The sequence below is a fragment of the Malaclemys terrapin genome, chromosome 3, assembly GCF_027887155.1.
Source record: "Malaclemys terrapin pileata isolate rMalTer1 chromosome 3, rMalTer1.hap1, whole genome shotgun sequence".
NCBI lineage: Eukaryota > Metazoa > Chordata > Testudines > Emydidae > Malaclemys > Malaclemys terrapin.
The window spans coordinates 70,396,399-70,417,667 of record NC_071507.1 but is presented as its reverse complement, the minus strand read 5'-3'; the positions used below and the strand labels follow the sequence as shown (position 1 = coordinate 70,417,667).

Here is a 21,269-nt window from a genome sequence, read left to right as displayed (position 1 = left end):
AACCCTACAGGATCTCCCCTTTGAGGGACACGGATTGTTCTCAGACAAAACGGACTCTCGCCTGCAGAGCCTAAAGGACTCGAGAACAATCATGCGCTCCCTGGGGATGCATGTTGTGGGCCCTCAGCGCAGGCCATTTAGGCCGCAGCCTCAGCGCTTCTACCCCCCCCCACCTCGTCAGAGACAGGACTCGGCCAGGAGGCGAGGGCGAGGTGGTAGAAGAAGGTGGACCGGCCCTCAACCCGGCCAAAACCAGGGGCCACCTAGACCACCTTCAGGCCCCAGGCAGAACTTTTGAAGGTGCGGTCGAGGACGGCGCCCCAGTCATCCCCCAGGATCCAACCCCCTCCTTTCGGGATCGCCTCTCCCACTTCCACCGTGCTTGGTCCCTTATAACTTCGGACCGTTGGGTCCTCCGCACGGTGGAGAGGGGATACGCTATCCAATTTTCTTCTATCCCCCCCTCCCACCCCCCTTCCCCGTCCCTCTTCAGGGACCCTTCTCACGAGCAACTTCTTATTCAGGAGGTTTCTACGCTCCTGGCCATGGGGGCCATAGAGGAGGTTCCAGTAGAGTTAAGGGGCAGGGGATTTTATTCCCGTTACTTCCTGATCCCCAAGTCCAAAGGAGGTCTGCGGCCCATCTTGGACTTGCGCGGACTCAACAAATTCGTAGTAAAGTTGAAGTTCCGCATGGTCTCTTTGGGGGCCATTATCCCTTCCCTCGATCCTGGAGACTGGTTCGCCGCCCTCGACATGAAAGACGCATACTTTCACATCTCAATTTACCCACCTCACAGACGCTTCCTGCGATTCGTGGTAAACATGGTGCACTACCAATTTGCAGTCCTTCCCTTCGGCCTATCCTCGGCCCCAAGAGTGTTCACGAAATGTATGGCTGTCGTGGCAGCGTACCTTCGTCGGCAAGGGATACAGGTGTTCCCGTACCTAGACGACTGGCTGGTACGCGGTCGCACCAAGGAGCAAGTTCAAGCTCACGTCCACATGATAGTGCACACATTCAACGAGTTGGGCATCCTACTCAACAAGGACAAATCCACTCTAGAACCTACCCAGAGAATAGAATTCATAGGCGCAGTTCTAGACTCCAGACGTGCACAAGCCATCCTGCCAGACAACCGATTTGGCACCATCATGAGCCTCATTCAAGGGCTCCAGGCGTTCCCAACTACCACGGTGAGGTCGTGCCTTACCCTGCTGGGCCACATGGCTTCCTGCACGTACGTAACCAGGTATGCCAGACTTCGGCTTCGCCCACTTCAAACCTGGGTGTCTTCAATATACCGTCCACATCGGGACAGCCTGAACATGGTGGTCACGGTCCCGATCTCGGTCCTGACCTCCCTCACCTGGTGGCTAGATCACAATGTGGTCTGCGAGGGGATGCCATTTCACGCCCCACAACCCTCTCTGCACCTGGTCACAGACGCTTCATCTCTGGGTTGGGGCGCCCATCTCAACGAACACCATACCCAGGGCCTGTGGACTGCATCCCAGCTAGCCCTGCACATCAATGTTCGGGAACTGATGGCGGTGCGCCTGGCGTGCCAGGCATTTCTCAACCTCCTACGTGGCCGATGTGTGTTAGTTCTCATCGACAACACCACGGCCATGTTTTACATCAACAAGCAAGGAGGAGCACGTTCGTCAATCCTATGCCAAGAGGCCATTCGCCTGTGGGACTTCTGCATCGCCCACTCAATCCACCTCACGGCATCGTTCCTCCCTGGAGTCCAGAACACTCTAGCGGACCGACTCAGCAGGTCCTTCCAGACGCACGAGTGGTCTATCCGTCCGGACATCATACATTCCATCTTCCAGAGGTGGGGGTTTCCCCAGGTAGACCTGTTTGCATCCCGAGACAACAGGAAGTGCCACGTGTTCTGCTCCCTACAAGGTCGAGCTCCGGGCTCCCTCTCGGATGCGTTTCTCCTTCCCTGGAAAGACCACCTGTTTTACGCCTTCCCTCCGTTTCCTCTGGTCCACAAGGTACTGCTCAAATTGCGCAGAGACCAGGCACAGGTAATTCTGGTCGCTCCAGCGTGGCCGAGACAACATTGGTACACCACACTGTTGGAACTCTCGGTTCAGACACCGATCCCGCTTCCGTTGTATCCGGATCTCATCACGCAGGACCACGGCCGGCTGCGTCACCCCGACCTGCAATCACTCCACCTCACGGCGTGGCTGCTCCATGGTTCACCCAGGCAGAGCAGCAATGCTCGCACTCTGTCCAACAGATTCTGCTGAGCAGTAGGAAGCCCTCAACACGCACCACGTACCTGGCCAAGTGGAAGCGGTTCTCCTGTTGGTGCGAACAACGAGCCACGTCCCCGTTGCAGGCACCCATTCCTCTCATTTTGGAGTATCTCCTCTCCCTAAAACATCAGGGGTTGGCGATATCTTCAATTAGGGTTCACCTGGCCGCTATATCGGCCTTTCACCCAGGGGAACTCGCGTCCTCGGTATTCTCTAACCCGATGGTCGTTAGGTTCCTCAAGGGCTTAGACCGGATGTACCCACAACAACGTCAGCCCGTCCCGACGTGGGACCTCAACCTGGTTCTCTCCAAGCTCACAGGTCCTCCATTCGAGCCACTGGCCACCTGTTCACTTCTGTACCTATCCTGGAAGACAGCCTTCCTCGTAGCCATCACCTCAGCAAGGCGCGTTTCTGAACTCAGGGCGCTGACATCCGAGCCCCCTTATACAGTTTTCCATAAGGATAAAGTGCAGCTTCGTCCACATCCTGCCTTTCTCCCTAAGGTGGTTTCTCCTTTTCACATCAACCAGGACATCTTTCTCCCGGTCTTTCATCCCAAACCACATGCCACTCGCCAGGATCAACGCTTGCATTCCCTGGACGTACGAAGGGCCCTGGCCTTCTATATTGACCGCACAAAGCACTTTAGAAAGACGACGCAGCTCTTCGTTGCAGTGGCCGACCGAATGAAAGGCTCACCGGTCTCCTCACAGCGCCTATCCTCCTGGATTACGTCTTGCATCCGGACTTGCTATGACCTGGCAGGTGTCTCAGCACCGCACCTCACCGCTCACTCCACGAGGGCCCAGGCCTCCTCGACTGCTTTCCTGGCACATGTTCCGATACAGGACATTTGTAGAGCGGCGGTTTGGTCATCAGTCCACACGTTTACAGCTCACTATGCACTAGTGCAGCAGTCCAGGGACGATGCTGCCTTCGGATCAGCGGTTTTGCACACGGCAATGTCTCACTCCGACCCCACCACCTAAGTTGGGCTTGGGAGTCACCTAATGGAATGGATATGAGCAAGCACTCGAAGAAGAAAAGACGGTTACTCACCGTTGTAACTGTTGTTCTTCGAGATGTGTTGCTCATATCCATTCCAAACCCGCCCCCCGTCCCCACTGTCGGAGTAGCCGGCAAGAAGGAACTGAGGGGGCGCCGGGTCGGCTGGGGTATATATTCAGCGCCATGAAGGCGCCACTCTAGGGGGCTCCACAGCCGACCCGCCGGTGTTGCTAGGGTAGAAAATCTTCCGACGATCGTGCACGCGGCGCGCACACACCTAATGGAATGGATATGAGCAACACATCTCGAAGAACAACAGTTACAACGGTGAGTAACCGTCTTTTCTCATGATTGGCAACCCCTTTGTTCTGTTCCACCCCCTTTTATAGCTTTGGTAAAAGGCAGGAATCTTTTGTCTCTCTGGGTCCCCACTCCTCCTTCTAAATGGAAAAGTACCAGATTTAAGATGGATTCCAGTATCAGGTGACACAATCACGTGTCCTGTGAGACCCCAGCCTCTATTCTTCCTGGGCTAGCTAACACATACACAGGAAGGTTTGTAAGTAAACAGAGCCATTTACAACCAATTGTCCTGGTCAATGGGAGCCATCAAGATTCTAAACCACCATTAATGGCCCACACTTTGCATAATTACAATAGGACCTCAGAGTTATACTTCATATTTCTATCTTCAGATACTAGAATGATACATACATACAAATAGGAGGAATATATTCAGTAGGTTATGACCTTTGTTATGATACCTTACAAGAGACCTTTTTCATAAAACATATTCCAGTTACATCATATTCACACTCATAAGCCTATTTCCATAAAACATATGGAGTGCAACGTCACAAGCTCATCTATATCATCTTCAGACGCAGGTTGACTCAAGAAGTTTGTACATACATGCCCTGGAACTCAGAGCTATCTGCCTGGTATGCAAAGCATTCCTTCCTCAACTCCAGAGAGCCACAATCCAAGTGGTGACAGATAACACCACGACTATATATATGTCAATAGACAAGGAGGAGTCAGGTTCTCTCTGCTTTGTCAGAAAGCCATTTGGCTCTGGACTTAGTATATTCGTCACAGGATCATGTCGTTGGCTCTATATCTTCCAGGTGTGCAGAACTCACTACTAGATTACCTCAATAGACAGTTCTCAGACAACTCTGATGGTCAATCAGGGATCCAGTATTGCAAAGCTTATAGTGGGGATGCCTGTCAAAGACCTATTTGTCACAGACCAGAACAAGAAATGCCAAGCATTCCACTCCAGAAGAGGCTCCAATCCAAGGTCCCTATCAGATGCCCCTCTCATCCTCTGGACACCAAAACTGATATATGCCTTCCTACTGATCCCCAAGATTCCTGAGGAAACTGAGGCAAGATGCTGGATCAATAATCATGATGGGCTGAGCAATTCTGGCATTTGAATCTGGTGAACCTCTTAGCACAGCCATCAATCACTTAGCTACTCTGCCCAACATAGTCTTGCAGAACAATGGTCAGATCCTGCACCCAGACCCAGCATTGTTACATCTAACAGCCTGTATCCAGGCTGGCTTACATGCACGAGAAAAGTTCAGAACATTCTACTCCAAAGGGGAAAGCCTCAATTAGAGTGACTTATAAAGCTGAGTGGAAGAGGTTTTCTATGTAGGCATCTTAGCATGAGTCGTCTCCCCTGACAACACCCATTTCAGCAGTATTTTGTTATTTACTTGCCCTGAAATAATCTGGCCTGTTAGTTCCATAAGATCCATCCAGTAGCAATATCTGCAAACCACCCTTCTATCCAGGGCCACTCTGTATTTTCTCAATCTATAGTTGGCCAGGACCTTAATGCAATTCCTTGAGGACGTTAGTCATATTTCTGCTCCCCCCCCCCCAGTTTAGGAGCCCCTCTCTCTTGGGACCTCAATGCAGTATTAACAAGGTTGATAGGTCTCCTCTTTGAGCCCTTAAATCTTGTTTCCTATACCACTTATCAATGAAGACTGCTTTTTTTAGTGGCCATTATATCAGCTGGAAGAGTAGAGGATATTCAGACCCCCATAGCAGGTCCCCCATAAACAGTGTTTCATAAGGACAGGGTTATTCTCAGCACTCATCCCAAGTTTCTGCCCAAAACTGTTTGAGTTCTATATGAAACAGTTTATTAATCATCCAGTTTTCTTTCCCAAAACTGACTCAACCCCAGGGGAAACTTAATTTAATGTACTTGATGTAGTAAGGGTTCTGTCATACTACCTGAACAAGACAAAAATCATTCAAGAATATGCCTAGACTGTTTACAGCCTTTGTTGATAGGATTACGGGTCAGGCAATAGCCTCACAGAGATTATCAAAATCGGTTTCTGTCTATATAAATGCATGTTTCAAACTAGCCAAGTTACAGCCACCTAGCCACATTACAGCTCATTCCACTAGCACCCAAGCAGACTCTGCTGCCTATTTGAAGAATGTCCTTATCTCTGAAATTTTAGGGGAGCTATGTGGAGCTTGGTCCACACATTCACAAGATATTGCTCTTTGGTAGAGGCTTCCAGATCAGTCCATTTTGGTAGGGCTGTCCTTTAATCATTGCTTAAGTGGAACTCCTTGTACACACCTCCAAATAAAAAGGCAACTGCTGTGAATCACCAAGAGTGGAATCCATGTGGACAAACATTCAAAAAAGAAAAAATGGTTATTCATTCTACAATAACTGTGGTTCTTTAAAATGTGTCATCCACATGGATTCCACAACCTACCCTCCTCTTCTGCCAGTATAGAATCCTACTGCTCTGAGATAGTGTCTTGGCAAAGGAACAGAGATGTTTTGGTCTACTTCGCTCTCAGCGTTGGGGGACATGAGGATTTCCAGAGCACAGGCATGACCTGAATACATGCAGCTGCCCAAGAGAATTCAGTCTCACACACATAGGGTGTATGCACATTGAGAGGGGTCCATGTGAAGTACATATTTCAGAGAACCACTGTTACTGTAAGGTAAGTAACCACTCTGTGATGGACAAAAATGTTCATTATCAAATATACTTGATGACGAATGGATGCACAGTATCTAATCTTTCATTAATTAAAAAAATAAAAACTTGTATCTTCATGTTTGTGAAGAAAATGTGAACCAGGTGTTGCTCATCTCTGTATCGCCATGGTCACAGAAACCTGGTTGTTCACTCCTACTCTTTTTCCCACCTCCACACAGTCTCCCTCATTCCCTGCTCCCATGCAGCACTTTTCATCCTGAACGATCCTAAAGCACTTCATTATTTAGATACTTACAGCATCATCTGTGTGTTAGAGGACAGCACCCAAAAGGCACAGATCACACTGCATGACAATATAATGAGCAGGAGAAAATTTGGCTAGGAACAAATACCTATGTTTGTTGAAAGTACAATAGAAATAGAAAAACAAATCTATATTTTTTTAAAGAATTTGTATTTTCATCATCGGTATGGAAATTTAAAGGACACAGGTAAAGATGACTCTTCTTTTTCCTTCCTGCAGACTATTTCGGGAACACTGTGATAAAGATGAAAAACAATATGATGATTTTTTTTAAAGTTGAAATGAAAGATGCTGTGGAGCTCCCTGAATGGGAAAAGAAAAGCAAAAACATAGTCCTTTACTTGAATCCATCTGGTAACCTATATATGCTGTTTATCAATGGTTCTAGTATACACCGTGAGGACTATCCCTTGAAAATTGAAATGTTTAGTTACATACATGGTTTTCAAGATATTTGCCCATATGTAGTATTTAAGCACAACATGGATTTAAATGTCTATTACCTGGACATGGGAGATGAAGTGACATTTTGGGCTCAACTAATCTATATGGAGAATCTGGGCTTATCCACAGATGTGGAAATCTACAGGCCAGAATTGCTGATGCAGACAACATATGTCGATTATGAAATAGCTCGTGGAATCTGTACTAAAAACCAGGTACGTTATATTAAAATGGTCCCTGTATACAATACAATTTGCTTTCTAACTACAGTATATTTAGCATAATTTGCAGTATATATCTTCATATAGACTTCCATTCTTTGCTTTCTTTGGGCAATAGAGTGGGGGTGGGGGGTGTTCAAGGGTGGGGGTGGGGCCGCTTCCCATCCCCACAAATTCCTTCCCTGGCAGATTTGCTGCTGTTGAGGCCATGACAGCTCTTGCCAGCATAAATCCAAGATGAATCAGCCCTTAATTTTCTGCTATATTAGATATATGAAATAAAAAATAATCTTTGCAGTTTAAATATAATTATTAGCTTTCTAGTTTAGTAAGAAAAGGAACTAGTTTGGGAATCTGAATTATGGGAGTCACCACAAGTTTTTGGAAGCCAAATATCTCGTAGCTTTGCAGAAGTATATTTACAAGATAGGGGATGGAGCTTTAAAGAAGCTTGTTCCCCAAGAAAGAAAAGGGACTGATTTAGTAAAGGGCCTTATTTGAATAAGGGCTTTTCTACACAGTGGGAAATGAACACTACAGGTTGCAAATTCTAAAATGTACTAATGTGTTGTGCATTAATTGGTCCATGTAGACCCTGCTAGTGCGCACTAAAGGTTTCTCATGCACTTTAATGAAGTACTATGTTAAAACACTCTAGGGAACCTTTAGTGTGCACCAGCAGGGCCTACATGGACCTGTTAATGCACAACACATTAGTACACTTTAGAAATCACACCCCTGTAGTACACAGACAAGCCCTAAAAGGAAATTTAAGACTGAGTTTGTTCATTTTTTTGAACATTGTAAAACAAACTGATTGTTGTTTGTTTCACAAATAACATACAATGAAAAGATTGATTTTTTTTAATATTTGTTATACATTTATTCAGTAAGAAGACAATAACTTTCATTGCATTTCATCAGATCCCCATCTGTGTAGTGTGACTGGGTGAAAAACAGGCTAGTGTTCTTTATATAATTCAGAAGAGATAAACTGATGAGCTCATAATGTTTCAGACCTTCACCAGGAACCCAAAGAGCCCACTGAAATAGTATCTTTAGTGCTAGATATTATGCCATATATACTGTTGTGACAGGTGTTTTACTAGACAGAGCCCACTGATGCTGGTCTTCATCCCTGCTTATCTTTTCTAAGGTGTGCTCTGTCTCATGAAAATGTCCGTGATCAAAGCAAAGATTTTTAAAGGATTTTTCCTAATTATCATTCCTCATCATTCTGTCTCTTTTAGACAATAAAATTTTACCATAAAATGGACTACAGCCTTGAACCTAATTACACAGAAGCATTGTAAGTACTGTGTATTTGTTAAAGATACTTAAGATGATGTAGATGGTAATTTATACGTATATTGAATATCACAGTCCATTGGTTCTGATTTAGTATAAATTAAAAGTGTTTTAAATCCATAGATTTAAAGTGTTAATTGATTTTATCTGCTTTGCTTTTGAAATGTAAAGTTGTATATTTCAATTTTATTTTAAGAAGGTGGGCCTGATTTTAATCTAATGTACACAATATAATCTCATTGATTTCAACGGAGTTGCATCTGATTTATGATACAATAATGTAACTAAGGCCCCAGTTCTAAAATCTCACCCTCTCTGATGTCTCATGAATGTCTAGCAGTTAGCTTAAGATCAGCCTGGCCAAAACAGAGCTCTTAATCTTTCTCCGCAATCCCTCCCTGCTACCTAATTTCTCAGTCACCGTGGACAACATCACCATCTTCCTATCACTTAGGCGTGTATGTCTTCTTTTACTTGGCCCTCTCTCTAGATTCTCACAGGCTTGTGTAAATCTTGCTTCTTCTTCTTGCATAATATCTCTAAGATGCAACCTTCCTCTGTCCACACAGCTAAAACACTTGGCAAGGCCTTCATCATCTCAACTATTGCTACCTCCTACCCTCTGTCTGTGACAAATGCAGTCTTGTCCCACTTATATTCATTCCAAACACTGCTACAAAGATCATATTCCTAGCTTTTTGCTTTTTCCATGTCACCTTCTCTTTGCATCCCCTCCAGTGGCTCCTCTTTCTCTGTCACCTCAAACATAAGCTACTTGCTTTTGCTTTCAGGGCCCTTTACCGCTTATCTGCACCCAACCTGTCATCTCTGATGTGCTCTCAAGATGTGACTTCCACCTCTCCTCTGCTAATGGTGCCAGCCTCCATTTTTCAGCTTCTTAAGTTTTCAAACAAGCACCTTTGTGTTTTCTCCCATACTGCCCTTCACATATGGGAGGAGCTCCCCGTAAACCTCTGCAAAGCAACCTAATTGTCCTCCTTTTAAATCCTTCTCTAAAATTCTCCTTTGCTATCATGCCTACAAACAACTTGATAATGGTAAGGCAGCTGGTATGCTGAAACCACTGCTTTCTCATGCCTACAAGTATTGTCTTATTATTTCCTTGTGCTTCCCTGTCTGTCTCTACCCACACATTGTCTTTTATGCTTAGGTTTTAAGTACTTTGGGGCAGGCACCTTCAGTTTAGGTATGTCTGTACTTGAGTTGGAAGGTGTAAATTCCAGCTCATGGAGACATACCCACACTAACACCGATTGAGCTAGCATGCTAAAAAGAGAAGTGTAGCCACAGCGGTGCAAGCAGAAAGAGGGGCTAGCTGGCCCAAGTATGGACTTAGGTTCTTAGGTGGGATTACACTCAGAGCGGCTTGTCTTTGTTCACGTTGCAACAGCGACACTTCTATTTTTAGCACAGTAGCTTGATCAGAGTTAGGGTGAGTATGTTTCCTCTCCTGGAATTTACACCTTCCAGCTCCAGTGTAGACATATCCGTTATTATGTGCTTGTACAACACCTTCAGAAGGCAAGCCTAGGAACTTAATTTCATAACTCTGCTAGACACTAAAACCATGGACTCAGAGACACTGGTTTTATGGCACATTACAACAATTTGTAACACACCGCACTGCCTGCTAACCCTTAACTGCCCACTTCATTTTAAGCAATCTCCTACAGTAGATGTGAACCCCTTATGCTTAACAATCTGTTCCAACTTGTATTTAGCTGAGACACTTTTGTTAACTTCCCCTGACTTGAAGAAGAGCTCTGTAAAGCTCAAAAACTTGTCCCAGACAAAAAACTTTGGTCCAGTAAAAGATATTACCTCACCTATCTTGTCTCTCTCATATCCTGGGACAAACACAGCTACGACAACACAGCAAAGCATCCTTAAAATACAAATGGTTTAAATACCCTACTGCCGCCAAACAAATACCCTGCTATAGTTGCAATGGGTGTAGTTAGTTTAGTTAGTTAGTGTATGTCTACACTTTAATAAAACTCCTGCGCCCGGCCCATGTCAGCTGACATGGGCTTGCAGGGCTTCGGCTGATGTGCTATAAATTTGCAGTGTAGACATCTAGGCTCAGGCTGGAACCCATGCTCTGTGACCCTTCGTGGGGGGCGGGGGAAGGAGAGTCTCAATGCCCAGGCTCCAGCCCAACCCTGGCTATCTACACTGCAATTTTATAGTCCCACAAGCCTGAGTCAGCTGACATGAGCCAGCAATCTGTTTTTTATTACAATTTACAGTGTAGATATACCCTTAGTTTAGTTAGTTAAATGCTATTACTGATTTATTTTCAAACTTATGTAAATCTTAATATTAATTCTTGCTTGGGGGGGGGGGGTCCCATGTAGAATTGCATCCACAGGTGTTATGACAGTTGAACTACAACCTAGTAGGTCTGCAAAAATGTGTGCAACAAACAATAAGGTAAGTTTTGTATCTTGAGAAACTTATCTGGCTAAAATATGGTGGCGTTACATCTTAGATTCTTATGGCAAAATTCTGATCCCATTGATATTGATGGGAGTTTTACAGCTGAGTTCAGTGGGGCTAGGATTTCATCTTTAGGCTATAAATGCTAATGAATGTGGCTCCAGTTAACTAAAGTAAGGTTATATCTTCCAAAGGTTTCTGTATGCTGCCTAAGTAGAGCTGCAGAAGAGGGAGGGTTCACAGCAGGGTGCTGGTGAGAAAGTGTTCAAGATGGGGAAAGTGATGTTGTGTCCTTGACAAGGAGGAAGCCATAGAGAGAGGTAGAGTTGCCCCTATATCTAGATGAAGTTGCTGGCCCCCATTAGCATCAATGCCTCTATTCAGACTCCTCAAGTTCTGAGGACAAAGGCCCATTTTTGGAAAGCTCAAAAGTTCCTCAAGGCTTCTGAAGCTAAGCTCCTGTGGAACTTTTAAGCTTTTGGAGTGGAGCTCCTCATAATTCAAATCACTGATTATCCAGATAGTTCAAATGTGCTCTTAGACAGTTGGAATCAACTTATATATTGAACTATTTTTTAATAATAAAAGGATATTAAACATTTTAGGCTTAAGTCTTGTCTTTTAATGATAAAAAAGCATAAACATTTATACACTGCAGTTTGTATTGCAACAGATATATATTTTGACTCATATATCAAATTGACTTACCCTGTTTGTACATATGCATGTATGTAATTCTGTGCTAAAATCCATCACGGCTCAGCCTGACCTTTTTTCATTGGTTAACTTTATGTAAATTAATTATGTATATAGTAGATGTACATTAATTATGTATATGGTAGTATATACAATAATATATATATTGTGATACAGGAGGGCCAGGGAGCAGTGGTCGAGGGGAAATATATAAGCCCTAGGCTAATTAAGGCGTGGTTCCCTGTAGACTAGGGAGGATTGTTACAAGTTAATTGGAGCACCTGTAGTCAATTAAGGCCCTATCAGGAACCTAATAAAACCCCCTGTTTCGGGCAGTCAGAGGGGGAAGGAGAGAGGACTGGAGCTGGGAAGTGTTTTGTGAGATCTCAAAGACCAGAGAACCGAAGTAAGGAAGACTCCCTCCCCCAGCGTCTAAGGACCGAGGGTAACCCCACCCAAGGGGGAAGAGGGTAAGACCCACAGGGGTTGAGAGGGGCCAGGACTCAGAGCGAGGAGCAAACCCAGACCCCTCCCCCTCTTCCCTCCTCTACCACCTTCCCGGGCCATTACCGGGGCTTTCAGCACACAAGAGCAGGGGCAAAGGGTGGCGTCTTAGGCCCCCAAGAAAAGTGCAGGACCCACCATACGAACATAGGCCATCTTGTCACAATATAGATCTGTATGTAATATAATGTATTTCTTTTCAGCTAACTCATTTTTTTGTTGGCTGTCCTCCATCAAGGCATATTGTCATTCAGAGGCAAGTTTTAATTATCTTTTATTACTTCTGGTTTTTCATTTTAAAACAGAAGTTAAAATAAATGCTAATAAGGTATTATTGTTAGCCTAATATGCCTCAGTTATCCCATTTGTAAAATGTTGTACTTTATATTGGTTTTATACATAATTAAAAGAAAAATACCTCTCCCCTGCTGGGTACACCTTTTAGAAAATGTACATGACAAAATACATAGATTCAGCTTCTCTGCTTAGTGCAAAAAACCCCAAAACAAAAACCCAAAAATAAAAAAATAGCTTTAAAATACACATTATCCCCTAATATACCAACTCTCAGTCACCTCCTCCTTCTACACAGGAATTAAAAATAGATGAGCCTTGTAGCATAACCAGAAGCTCAATAAATGTTAAGTTCCATAGTCAAGGGGCTCTAATGAAAAAACAGCCTAGCAATGTTTGCCACAGTGTGGACATCTCCACCATGGCATCAGTCTCCGGCACCGGTGGGAACAGCACCACTCTTGTCACTTGACAGAGATTCATCATCTTTCAAGTCTGAGATCGGGTCTTACTTCTCCCATCCAAGGAGCTGCTCTTGCCACTCTTCTAGACATTTCCACTTATCCATGGTCCAGGTACAGGAGTACCATCAAGTGATTGGCCAGGAGCACACTGGGGGGCAGCAGGAGCAGAGCCAGAGGCTGCACCTGCCCCAGGTAGGCCAACTGGGCACTCCAGCAGCCCCATAACTGACCACAATGGCACAATTGATCTGGAGCGCAGAGTCCTCGGGCCAGAAGCAAGTGCGCATGGTTCTCCCCCTGTGGACTGGCCTGGCTGTTCCACCCTGGGGCATGTGTGTGGCTGGTGCACGGGGCAGTGCAGCGGGGGGCTGTGACAGCTGCTTCTTCAGGGACCCAGAGATGAAGTTAAGTGCTGAGCCAGCCTCTCTTACCTCCAGCCTTGGTGCTCTGTGTGCATCCCAAACACAGGGCTGTGCCACCAGCTGAGGCCCCATCTGGCTGCAGCCCAGTCTCTCCCTCTTTCTTCCTTCCCTCCCCCTCCGGTCTCACACTTAGCTTCATCTTCTCCTGCCTGGTGAGTCTGGGGGAAAGAGGCCTGTCATGGGGTAGGTACACCCCACCATGGGGTGTCAGGTCATGTGTGGTCCAAAAGAAGGCTAAAGGCAGTATCGTAGCCAGTTAGTTCTTATACTAATTACCTTTACTAGGCTGTGGTAGTTTGGCCTATTGGCTGACATCAATAAGGAGGCCTTTCTAGTCAGGGTAGCATGGCCAGAGTCAGTAAACGGACCTTCTGCAAGGGGCAATGTGGCCCAATGGCCAGAGTCGTCATAGTATCCCACCTCCTGTATGCCATTTTCCCTAAGTTACAATTTGGAATTGCAAACCAGCAAGCGCTGCTGGGCAGGTATGATTTTAACATGTGGGACTCCATGCAGAAATTGAAGGACTTGCTCCCACAAGAGGCCAGGCATGAGTTCTCCTCTCTAGTGGACCAGGGAGAATCAACGGCGAAGGCCTTTTTACAATCTGCTTTGGATGCAGCTGACTCGGCAGCCAGGTCCATGGTTTTGGCAGTTGCCATGCGCAGGAGTTCATGGTTATACTCTTTGGGACCTCCCTCAGGAGGTCCAGCAGACACTTCAAGACCTGCCTTTTGAAGGAGCTTCACTTTTTTTGGAACAGACTGATACGAAGCTTCAGGGTCTAAAAGACTCAACCCTTCTGGTACTCTGCCCTGGCTGGCCATCAGGATCTGCAGAGGAAGAAAATCAGGGGTTTTAGGCATAGGCCACCCCCCTTCTACTTGGATGTTAATGTCTGCCCCACCCAGGAATCCAAGGTGTTCTAAGCAGGCATTTTGATGGGGTACTCAAGAATGCCATACCGGTTTCCATGATGCTAGACGCTGTTTATTCTTTATTTGCAAACCACCTTTCCTGTAGTCCCGTGGGATACACCCTCCAGTTTATTTCTACCCCTCCTTTCCACCCTCCCTCCCCATCCCTCCTCAGGGATCCCTCTAACAAAGAACTTCTGGTCCAGGATGTTCAATCTCTCCTTTGGGTGGGACCCATGGAAGAGGTTCTGCAGAATTTAAGAGGGAAGGGGTTCTACTCCCGTTATTTCCTAATCCCATAAGTCAAGAGAGGTCTCTCACCAATTTTACACCCATCTCAAGAAAATAAAGTTCCTCATGGTCACCCTGGCATCCCTTATCCCCTCACTGGATTCCCATAGACTGGTATGCCACCCTCAATTTAAGAGATGCTTATTTTCGCGTGTTGATATACCAAGTCCACAGAAGGTTCCTCAGATATGTAGTGAACAACTCAAATTACCAATATATGTTAGCATACAATTACAAAATGTATGGTGGCATAACCTCTGAGGAGGTTAGGGGTGCAGGTCTACCCTTATCTAGACGACTGGCGACTCAATGGTCGGTTTAGGGATCAGGTAGTGTCCAACATTCAACTCATCCAGTCAATATTCAAGGCCCTAGGCCTTCTGATAAATGCATAAAAGTCTACCCTCACTCCACTGCAGAGAACAGAGTTCATTGGGGCCGTGCTCAACTCTACCCATTCCAGGGGTGCGATTCCAATCAATCAGATCCCTAATAACACACCTCAAAGGTCATCCAATTACAACAGCCTGAAATTAATTGTATGAGGCTTTTAGGTCACATGGCCTTGTGCACATACATGGTACCACACGCAAGGCTGCACCTCAGACCTTTCCACACATGGCTGGCCTCCATGTACTCGCCAACATGCCACCATCTGTACTCACGGGTACCTCCACAGGTTCTTGTCTTTCTAAATTGGTGGTTGGATCTGCTTACAGTTTGTGTGGGAGTCCCCTTTAAGCGCCCTCAACCATCAATGACCATGGTCTCAGATGCATCAGTGCTGGGGTGGGGAGCTCCCCATAGAACTCAAGGCCTTTGGCAGAAATATCAGTCCACATCAATGTCAGGGAACTCAAAGCAGTTGTCCTTGCATGTCAGGCCTTTCCGCCCCACATTATGGGCAGAAACTTGTTTGTTCTCACAGACAACACTGCAACCATGTTTTATCTCAACAGGCCAGGACGAGCTTGCTCTTCCCTCCTTTGTCAAGAAGCAATACAGCTATGGCAGTTTTACATAGCCAATCAGTCTTGAGGCCTCTTACCTTCCAGGAACGCAAAACTGGCAGATCACCTCAGCAGGTCTTTCTCCAGTCTCCATGAGTGGTCCCTTTGCCTGGATGTGGTGAGAGATGTTTTCCAGCAGTGAGGGACTCCCTAGATAGACCTATTTGCAAACAAGTAAAACAAAGTGTCACCAGTTGTGCTCTCTAAGAAGCCACAGTTCAAGTTATATCGTAGATGCCTTTCTACTACCTTGGGTGGGACAACTTTACTATGCTTTACATCTTGGTCCACTCATGCACAGGGTGCTGCTAAAGATCAAGCAGGACCACGACCAGATTATTTTGATGGACCTAGCATGGCCCTGTGAACACTGATTCTCTGCTAGACATCTCAGTGGTGACTCCAATCCCACTTCTGTTGCATCCAGACCTGATCTCCCAGGCCCACAGTCAGCTGCTCCACCCAAACCTGAGCCTCCTTCATCTAATGGCTGGAAGCTCCATAGCTAAATCTCAGAGAGCAGGCTTGCTCAGAGCAAGTTTGTCAGGTCCACTTGGTAGTAGAAAGCACTCCACCAGCCCTCCTCTCTTGAAGTGGAAGCAGTTCTCTGTTTGGGCATCCCAACATGGAGTCTCACCCATGCATTCATCCATACAAGACATATTTGAATATTTATGGCACCTGAAACAGCAAGGCTTAGCAATCTCCTCTGTCAAGGTTCACCTTGCAGGGATATCGGCTTTCCACCCTTGGGTGGATAACAGGTCAATTTTTTCAGATGACATGTCTGTCCAATTCCTCAAAGGCCTAGAAAGGTTATACAGTACCCTTGAGTAAGAACTTGTTCCCCCTGGGACCTGAACCTGGTCTAATCAAAGCTTATGGGGCCACTGCTTGAACCTTTGGCAATGTGCTCCTTGTTGTATCTCTCCTGAAAAGTGGCTTTCTAAGTCGCCATCGCTTTGGCCAGAAGGGTCTTGAAACTCCGTGCCTTCCCATCAGAACCTCCATACACAGTCTTCATTAAGGATAAGGTGTATTTACATCCTCACCCCCGTTTTCTCACAAAACTGGTTTCACAATTTCATAGCAATCAGGCACTCTACCTACCTGTCTTCTATCCAAAGCCTCATGCAAATAGGAATGAACGTCTTTACTCATTGGATGGACGAACCCTAGCTTTCTACATAGAAAGAACTAAACCATTCTGAAGGTCCACTCAACTGTTCATAGCTGTAGCTGACAGTATGAAGGGTCTCACAATCTCTTCACAGATAATTTCATCCTGGATTACTTCATGTATTCGCACGTGTTACGATCAGGCAGGTCAGCGTTTCGCCACCAGCTAACCTGACTGTTCATTCCACAAGGTCATAAGCATCCCCAGCAGCATTCCTAGCGCAGATTCCTATTCAGGACATTTGTAAAGCAGCAACCTGGTCATTGGTGCACACATTCTCCTTCCATTACAACATCACTCAGCATTCCGGAGATTATGCCAAAATTTGGTCAAGCTGTTCTGCAGTCTGTGTGTCCATGAACTCCAATCCCTCCACCTATTCAACTGCTTGGGTTTCACATAGAGTGGAATGCACGTGTGCAGTCACTCAAAGAAGAAAAAACGTTTACTAACCCTCCATAACTGTTCTTCTTTGAGATGCGCTGAACATGTCTATTCCACGACCAGTCCCCCAGACCCCTCTACACTGGAGTTTTCCAGAAAGAAGGAACTGAGGGGATATGGGGTCAGCTGGACGCTTTATACTGGTGCTGTTGGCATGCACTGGCAGGGGGCACCCTGACGGGTTCCATTAAGGGAAAAATTTCCAGTGATTGTGCTTGGAACGCACACATACCTAAGTGGAATGTATGGGTACATCTAGACTACCCGCCATATCGGTGGGTAGCGATTGATTTATCGGGGATTGATATATCGTGTCTTGTTAAGACGGGATACATCGATCCCCGAACATGCTCCCCATCGACTCCAGAACTCCACCCGAGCGAGCAGCGGTAGCGGAGTTGATGGGGGAGCCGTGGCCGTCGATCCCGTGCCGTGAGGACCCAAGGTAAATCGATCTAAGATACTTCGACTTCAGCTACGTTATTCACATAGCTGAAGTTGCGTATCTTAAATTGATTTCCCCCCCCCCCCCGAGTGTAGACCAGCCCTATATGTGCAACATTTCTCGAAGAACAATAACTAATTTTTATCACTGAAATAGGTGCTCAGTGCAGATGAGAAGTTGGATCCATTAAAGTTTGCTCTGTACACCTTCAGCTCCAGAGTAGATTAGAGCAGCACTAGGGCTGCTCTAACATATGCCAGCTGGCAAGGGCCCCCTAAGGCAGACCACAGTGGCACTTCAGCCTCATCCCTTTCCCCCACTTGGCATGCTCCCTATGACATGGCTGGGAGAGAAAGTGGAATAAGAACCAGTTAAGCTATGCTGGCTCTATGTCAATTGAGAACTTCTCTCTGCTGAGGGAATTCACAGCTTGCCAGATGTGACCAGTGTATGGCCAATTTGCACTGCCAGAGTGGTGAAAAAGGGGCCAGATTGAGACATTAAATATGGGCCAGATTTTCTCTATCAAAGCATTTGAGAGAGTTTTTGTGAATAGAGGTCAAAATATAGAACAAATATTGGAAGTGATAATTCTCAGACAATACTAGCATGATGAGTTCAGTCATTTACATTTTCATGCACTACTTTAGTAACAAATAAAAACCCTTAAATTATACTGATCATCTGTTTTATTTCCACAGACCTTCAGATATAACCTGTATCAAACATAATTTTACTACTTACAAAATACCTGGGTAAGAAACCTTGATTTATTAAATGACCATAAAAAGAAATATAGGGCCTTTTAGATATAATTTATATATGAAAATGCAGGAAGCCACATTTTTTTATATATATATATATATAAAAATAAAAATAGTGGGAAAATTTGAATATTTCAATATTTATGTATTTAATCTCAATTTTATTTTCTTTCTCAGCATAGCAATGCAATACCAATTACTTTAAACAAATTAGTATTCTAAATATTTGTAAAGAGACATTCTCAACTTGAAACCTAGTCAACCAAAAAAAAAGAAAGAAAGAAAGAGGAAAATCTAGTTAAAAGTAGTTTGTTACTACACCTGTCCTTTAGTCCCCATCACAGGTTTTGTGTTTGATCCAATCCCATCATCCGATTTTTTTAAAAAATGTTTTTCTCTCCAATGTTGCTGTCTGACATATCCACACAAACAGGGAAAACAACTAAGGGCCTAATCCTTCACCCATAGAAGTTAATGGGAGTTCTGTCATTGGATTTCAATGGTAACATGATCAAGCCTCAAATGACTATACAGTGAAAGTGACTCTACACAAGGAGTGAAACCATGGCCCACTAAAGTCAATAGCAAAATTCCCATTGAATTCAATGGGGCCAGGAGAGCCGCCACATGCTCTAAGAGACGAAAGTTGGGAGGAAAAAGAGCTATTTTAGTTACTAGTTATGAGTAATGCTTATAACAGTAGTTGCTTACAGATTGTCAGATGCAAGTGTTGTTTTTAAGTTGATGTCTCTTTAAGATGTCTAATGATATACATTACAACTGGCAGAATTTACAACTTTATAGCAGGGGGATTTGGAAAAGCTTGTTTCGCATATTTTTAAACCATGAAGAAAATTGCATGCTCAGTTTTAAATCTGCCTACTTAAACAATCCAATCCATTTTATACCAGAAAAGAGGGGAATATGGTTTGAAAAGGTGTAAAACCAACAATAAGTTTTTCCTTACACTAGGGAATATCTGTGGGATCCAACAACTGAAGACCTGGTAAGAGAGTTACCGGGTTTTACTTTAGTTGATGTGAGTGTGCATGTGCAACGCCGACAGACGGACAGGATTAAAGGAGGGACCTTTGGAGCTTAGTGCATGAGTCTCTACAGCATGAGCTAAAAGCCAACTGCCTGTTAGCTAAGGCTGTAGAGCAGACTCCTTTTATCTGTCTCTCTAAGTGGTCTCAGTGCCATTAGATGGGACACAACACCACACCTAGAAGGTGTGTGGGTTACACATGCAAAGAAGAAATATAGACAAATATACAGTATATTACCACAACTTTTCTTTTTTAGGTGGTAAATTATGATTGGGATAAGTATGGCTGCCTAATGGATCTTCATTATGCAATACCTTTTAACCCTGAAATTGCCTTGTAAGTATAAAGCTGAAATATTGTGTGGCAAGAGGACTCCTTCCCACAGCGCTACATAGTTCTCTGAAGCTGTAGTGGCTACTCCAGCTGAATGGCAAGCGTAACAATAGCCAGCTTAGTGCTGGAGGAAGGAATATCCACACTGCAGAAGATCCTTTGGTCCCACCCATGATGCTGTATTCTATTTGCCCACAGTGCACTGTTGTGTAGAGAGTCCTCAGAGCAAAGCCTCTGGGCCAGGGGTGGGCAAACTTTTTGGCCTGAGGCCACATCGGGTTCCGAAACTGTATGGAGGGACAAGTAGGGAAGGCTGTGCCTCCCCAAACAGCCTGGCTCCCGCCCCCTATCCGCCCCCACCAACTTCCCGCCCCCTGACTGCCCCCCTCAGAACCCCCAAACCATCCAACCCCCTCTGCTCCTTGTCCCCTGACTGCCCCTCTGGGACTCCACTCCCTATCCAACACCCTGTGCTCCCTGTCCCCTGACTGCCCCGACCTCTATCCACACCCCGCCCCCCTGACAGGCCCCCCCCCGGACTCCCATGCCTATCCAACCGCCCCCTGTCCCCTGACTGCCTCCCAGGACCCCCTGCCCCTTATGCAACCTCCCCGCCCCCTTACCATGCCACTCAGAGCTCCAGGACTGGCAGCCGTGCCACCCAGCCGGAGCCAGCCACACCGCCATGCTGCCCGGCAGGAGCTCGCAGCCCTGTTGCTCAGAGCGCTGGTGGCATGGCGAGCTGAGGCTGCGAGGAAGGGGGGACAGCAAGGAAGGGGCCAGGGGCTAGCCTCCCTGGCTGGGAGCTCAAGGACCAGGCAGGACGGTCACGTGGGCTGGATGTGGCCCACGGGCCGTAGTTTGCCCACCTCTGCTCTGGGCTGTACATTCCCTGCTTGTCCTTTATTCCTTTTGCACAGCAGCACCACACTGTCCATGTTTCCCACCAGGGCCATGGAGTGAGAGGTATTTGCTCATTTATATACTTTTACTGAAGCATTATATTATACCTATATTGTTTATAGATATGATGGCAGCACATTTGTTAAAACAGTTGAGGCAAATTTTATATTATGGGAGGTTCACGGCAGAAGTGACTACAGCTACAACTCATCTATGAAGCAGGTAAGACATCTTTTTATGTAGATTATATTTGTCACTATATATTGTGGCAATTTAGGGTGACCAGATGTCCCGATTTTTATAGGGACAGTCCTAATTTGGGGGGCTTTTTCTTATATAAGCACCTCTAGCCCCTGACCCCCGTCCTGATTTTTTACACTTGCTATCTGGTCACCCTAGTGCAGTTGGGTAAAGCTTGTTTTTATACATGTTCAGTCATCTTCAGTCTGAATCACCCTGTTTGAATGGAGGTATTGTATAGTAGTTGCAGATTTCATTACTTGTAACTTTCAGCATTTAATTTATTG

At 45.6% G+C, this 21,269-nt stretch overlaps 1 protein-coding gene across 1 annotated transcript in view; it reads left to right on the top strand.

The window, feature by feature from the left end:
* Positions 1-21,269, top strand: part of CATSPERE (catsper channel auxiliary subunit epsilon) — a 99,264-nt gene that overhangs the window by 66,589 nt on the left and 11,406 nt on the right. The window contains exons 12-14 of the mRNA XM_054022858.1: positions 6,813-7,252; positions 19,763-19,842; positions 20,865-20,964. Coding sequence (XP_053878833.1) covers positions 6,813-7,252; positions 19,763-19,842; positions 20,865-20,964 — 620 coding nt within the window. The remainder of the gene's footprint in view (positions 1-6,812; positions 7,253-19,762; positions 19,843-20,864; positions 20,965-21,269) is intronic.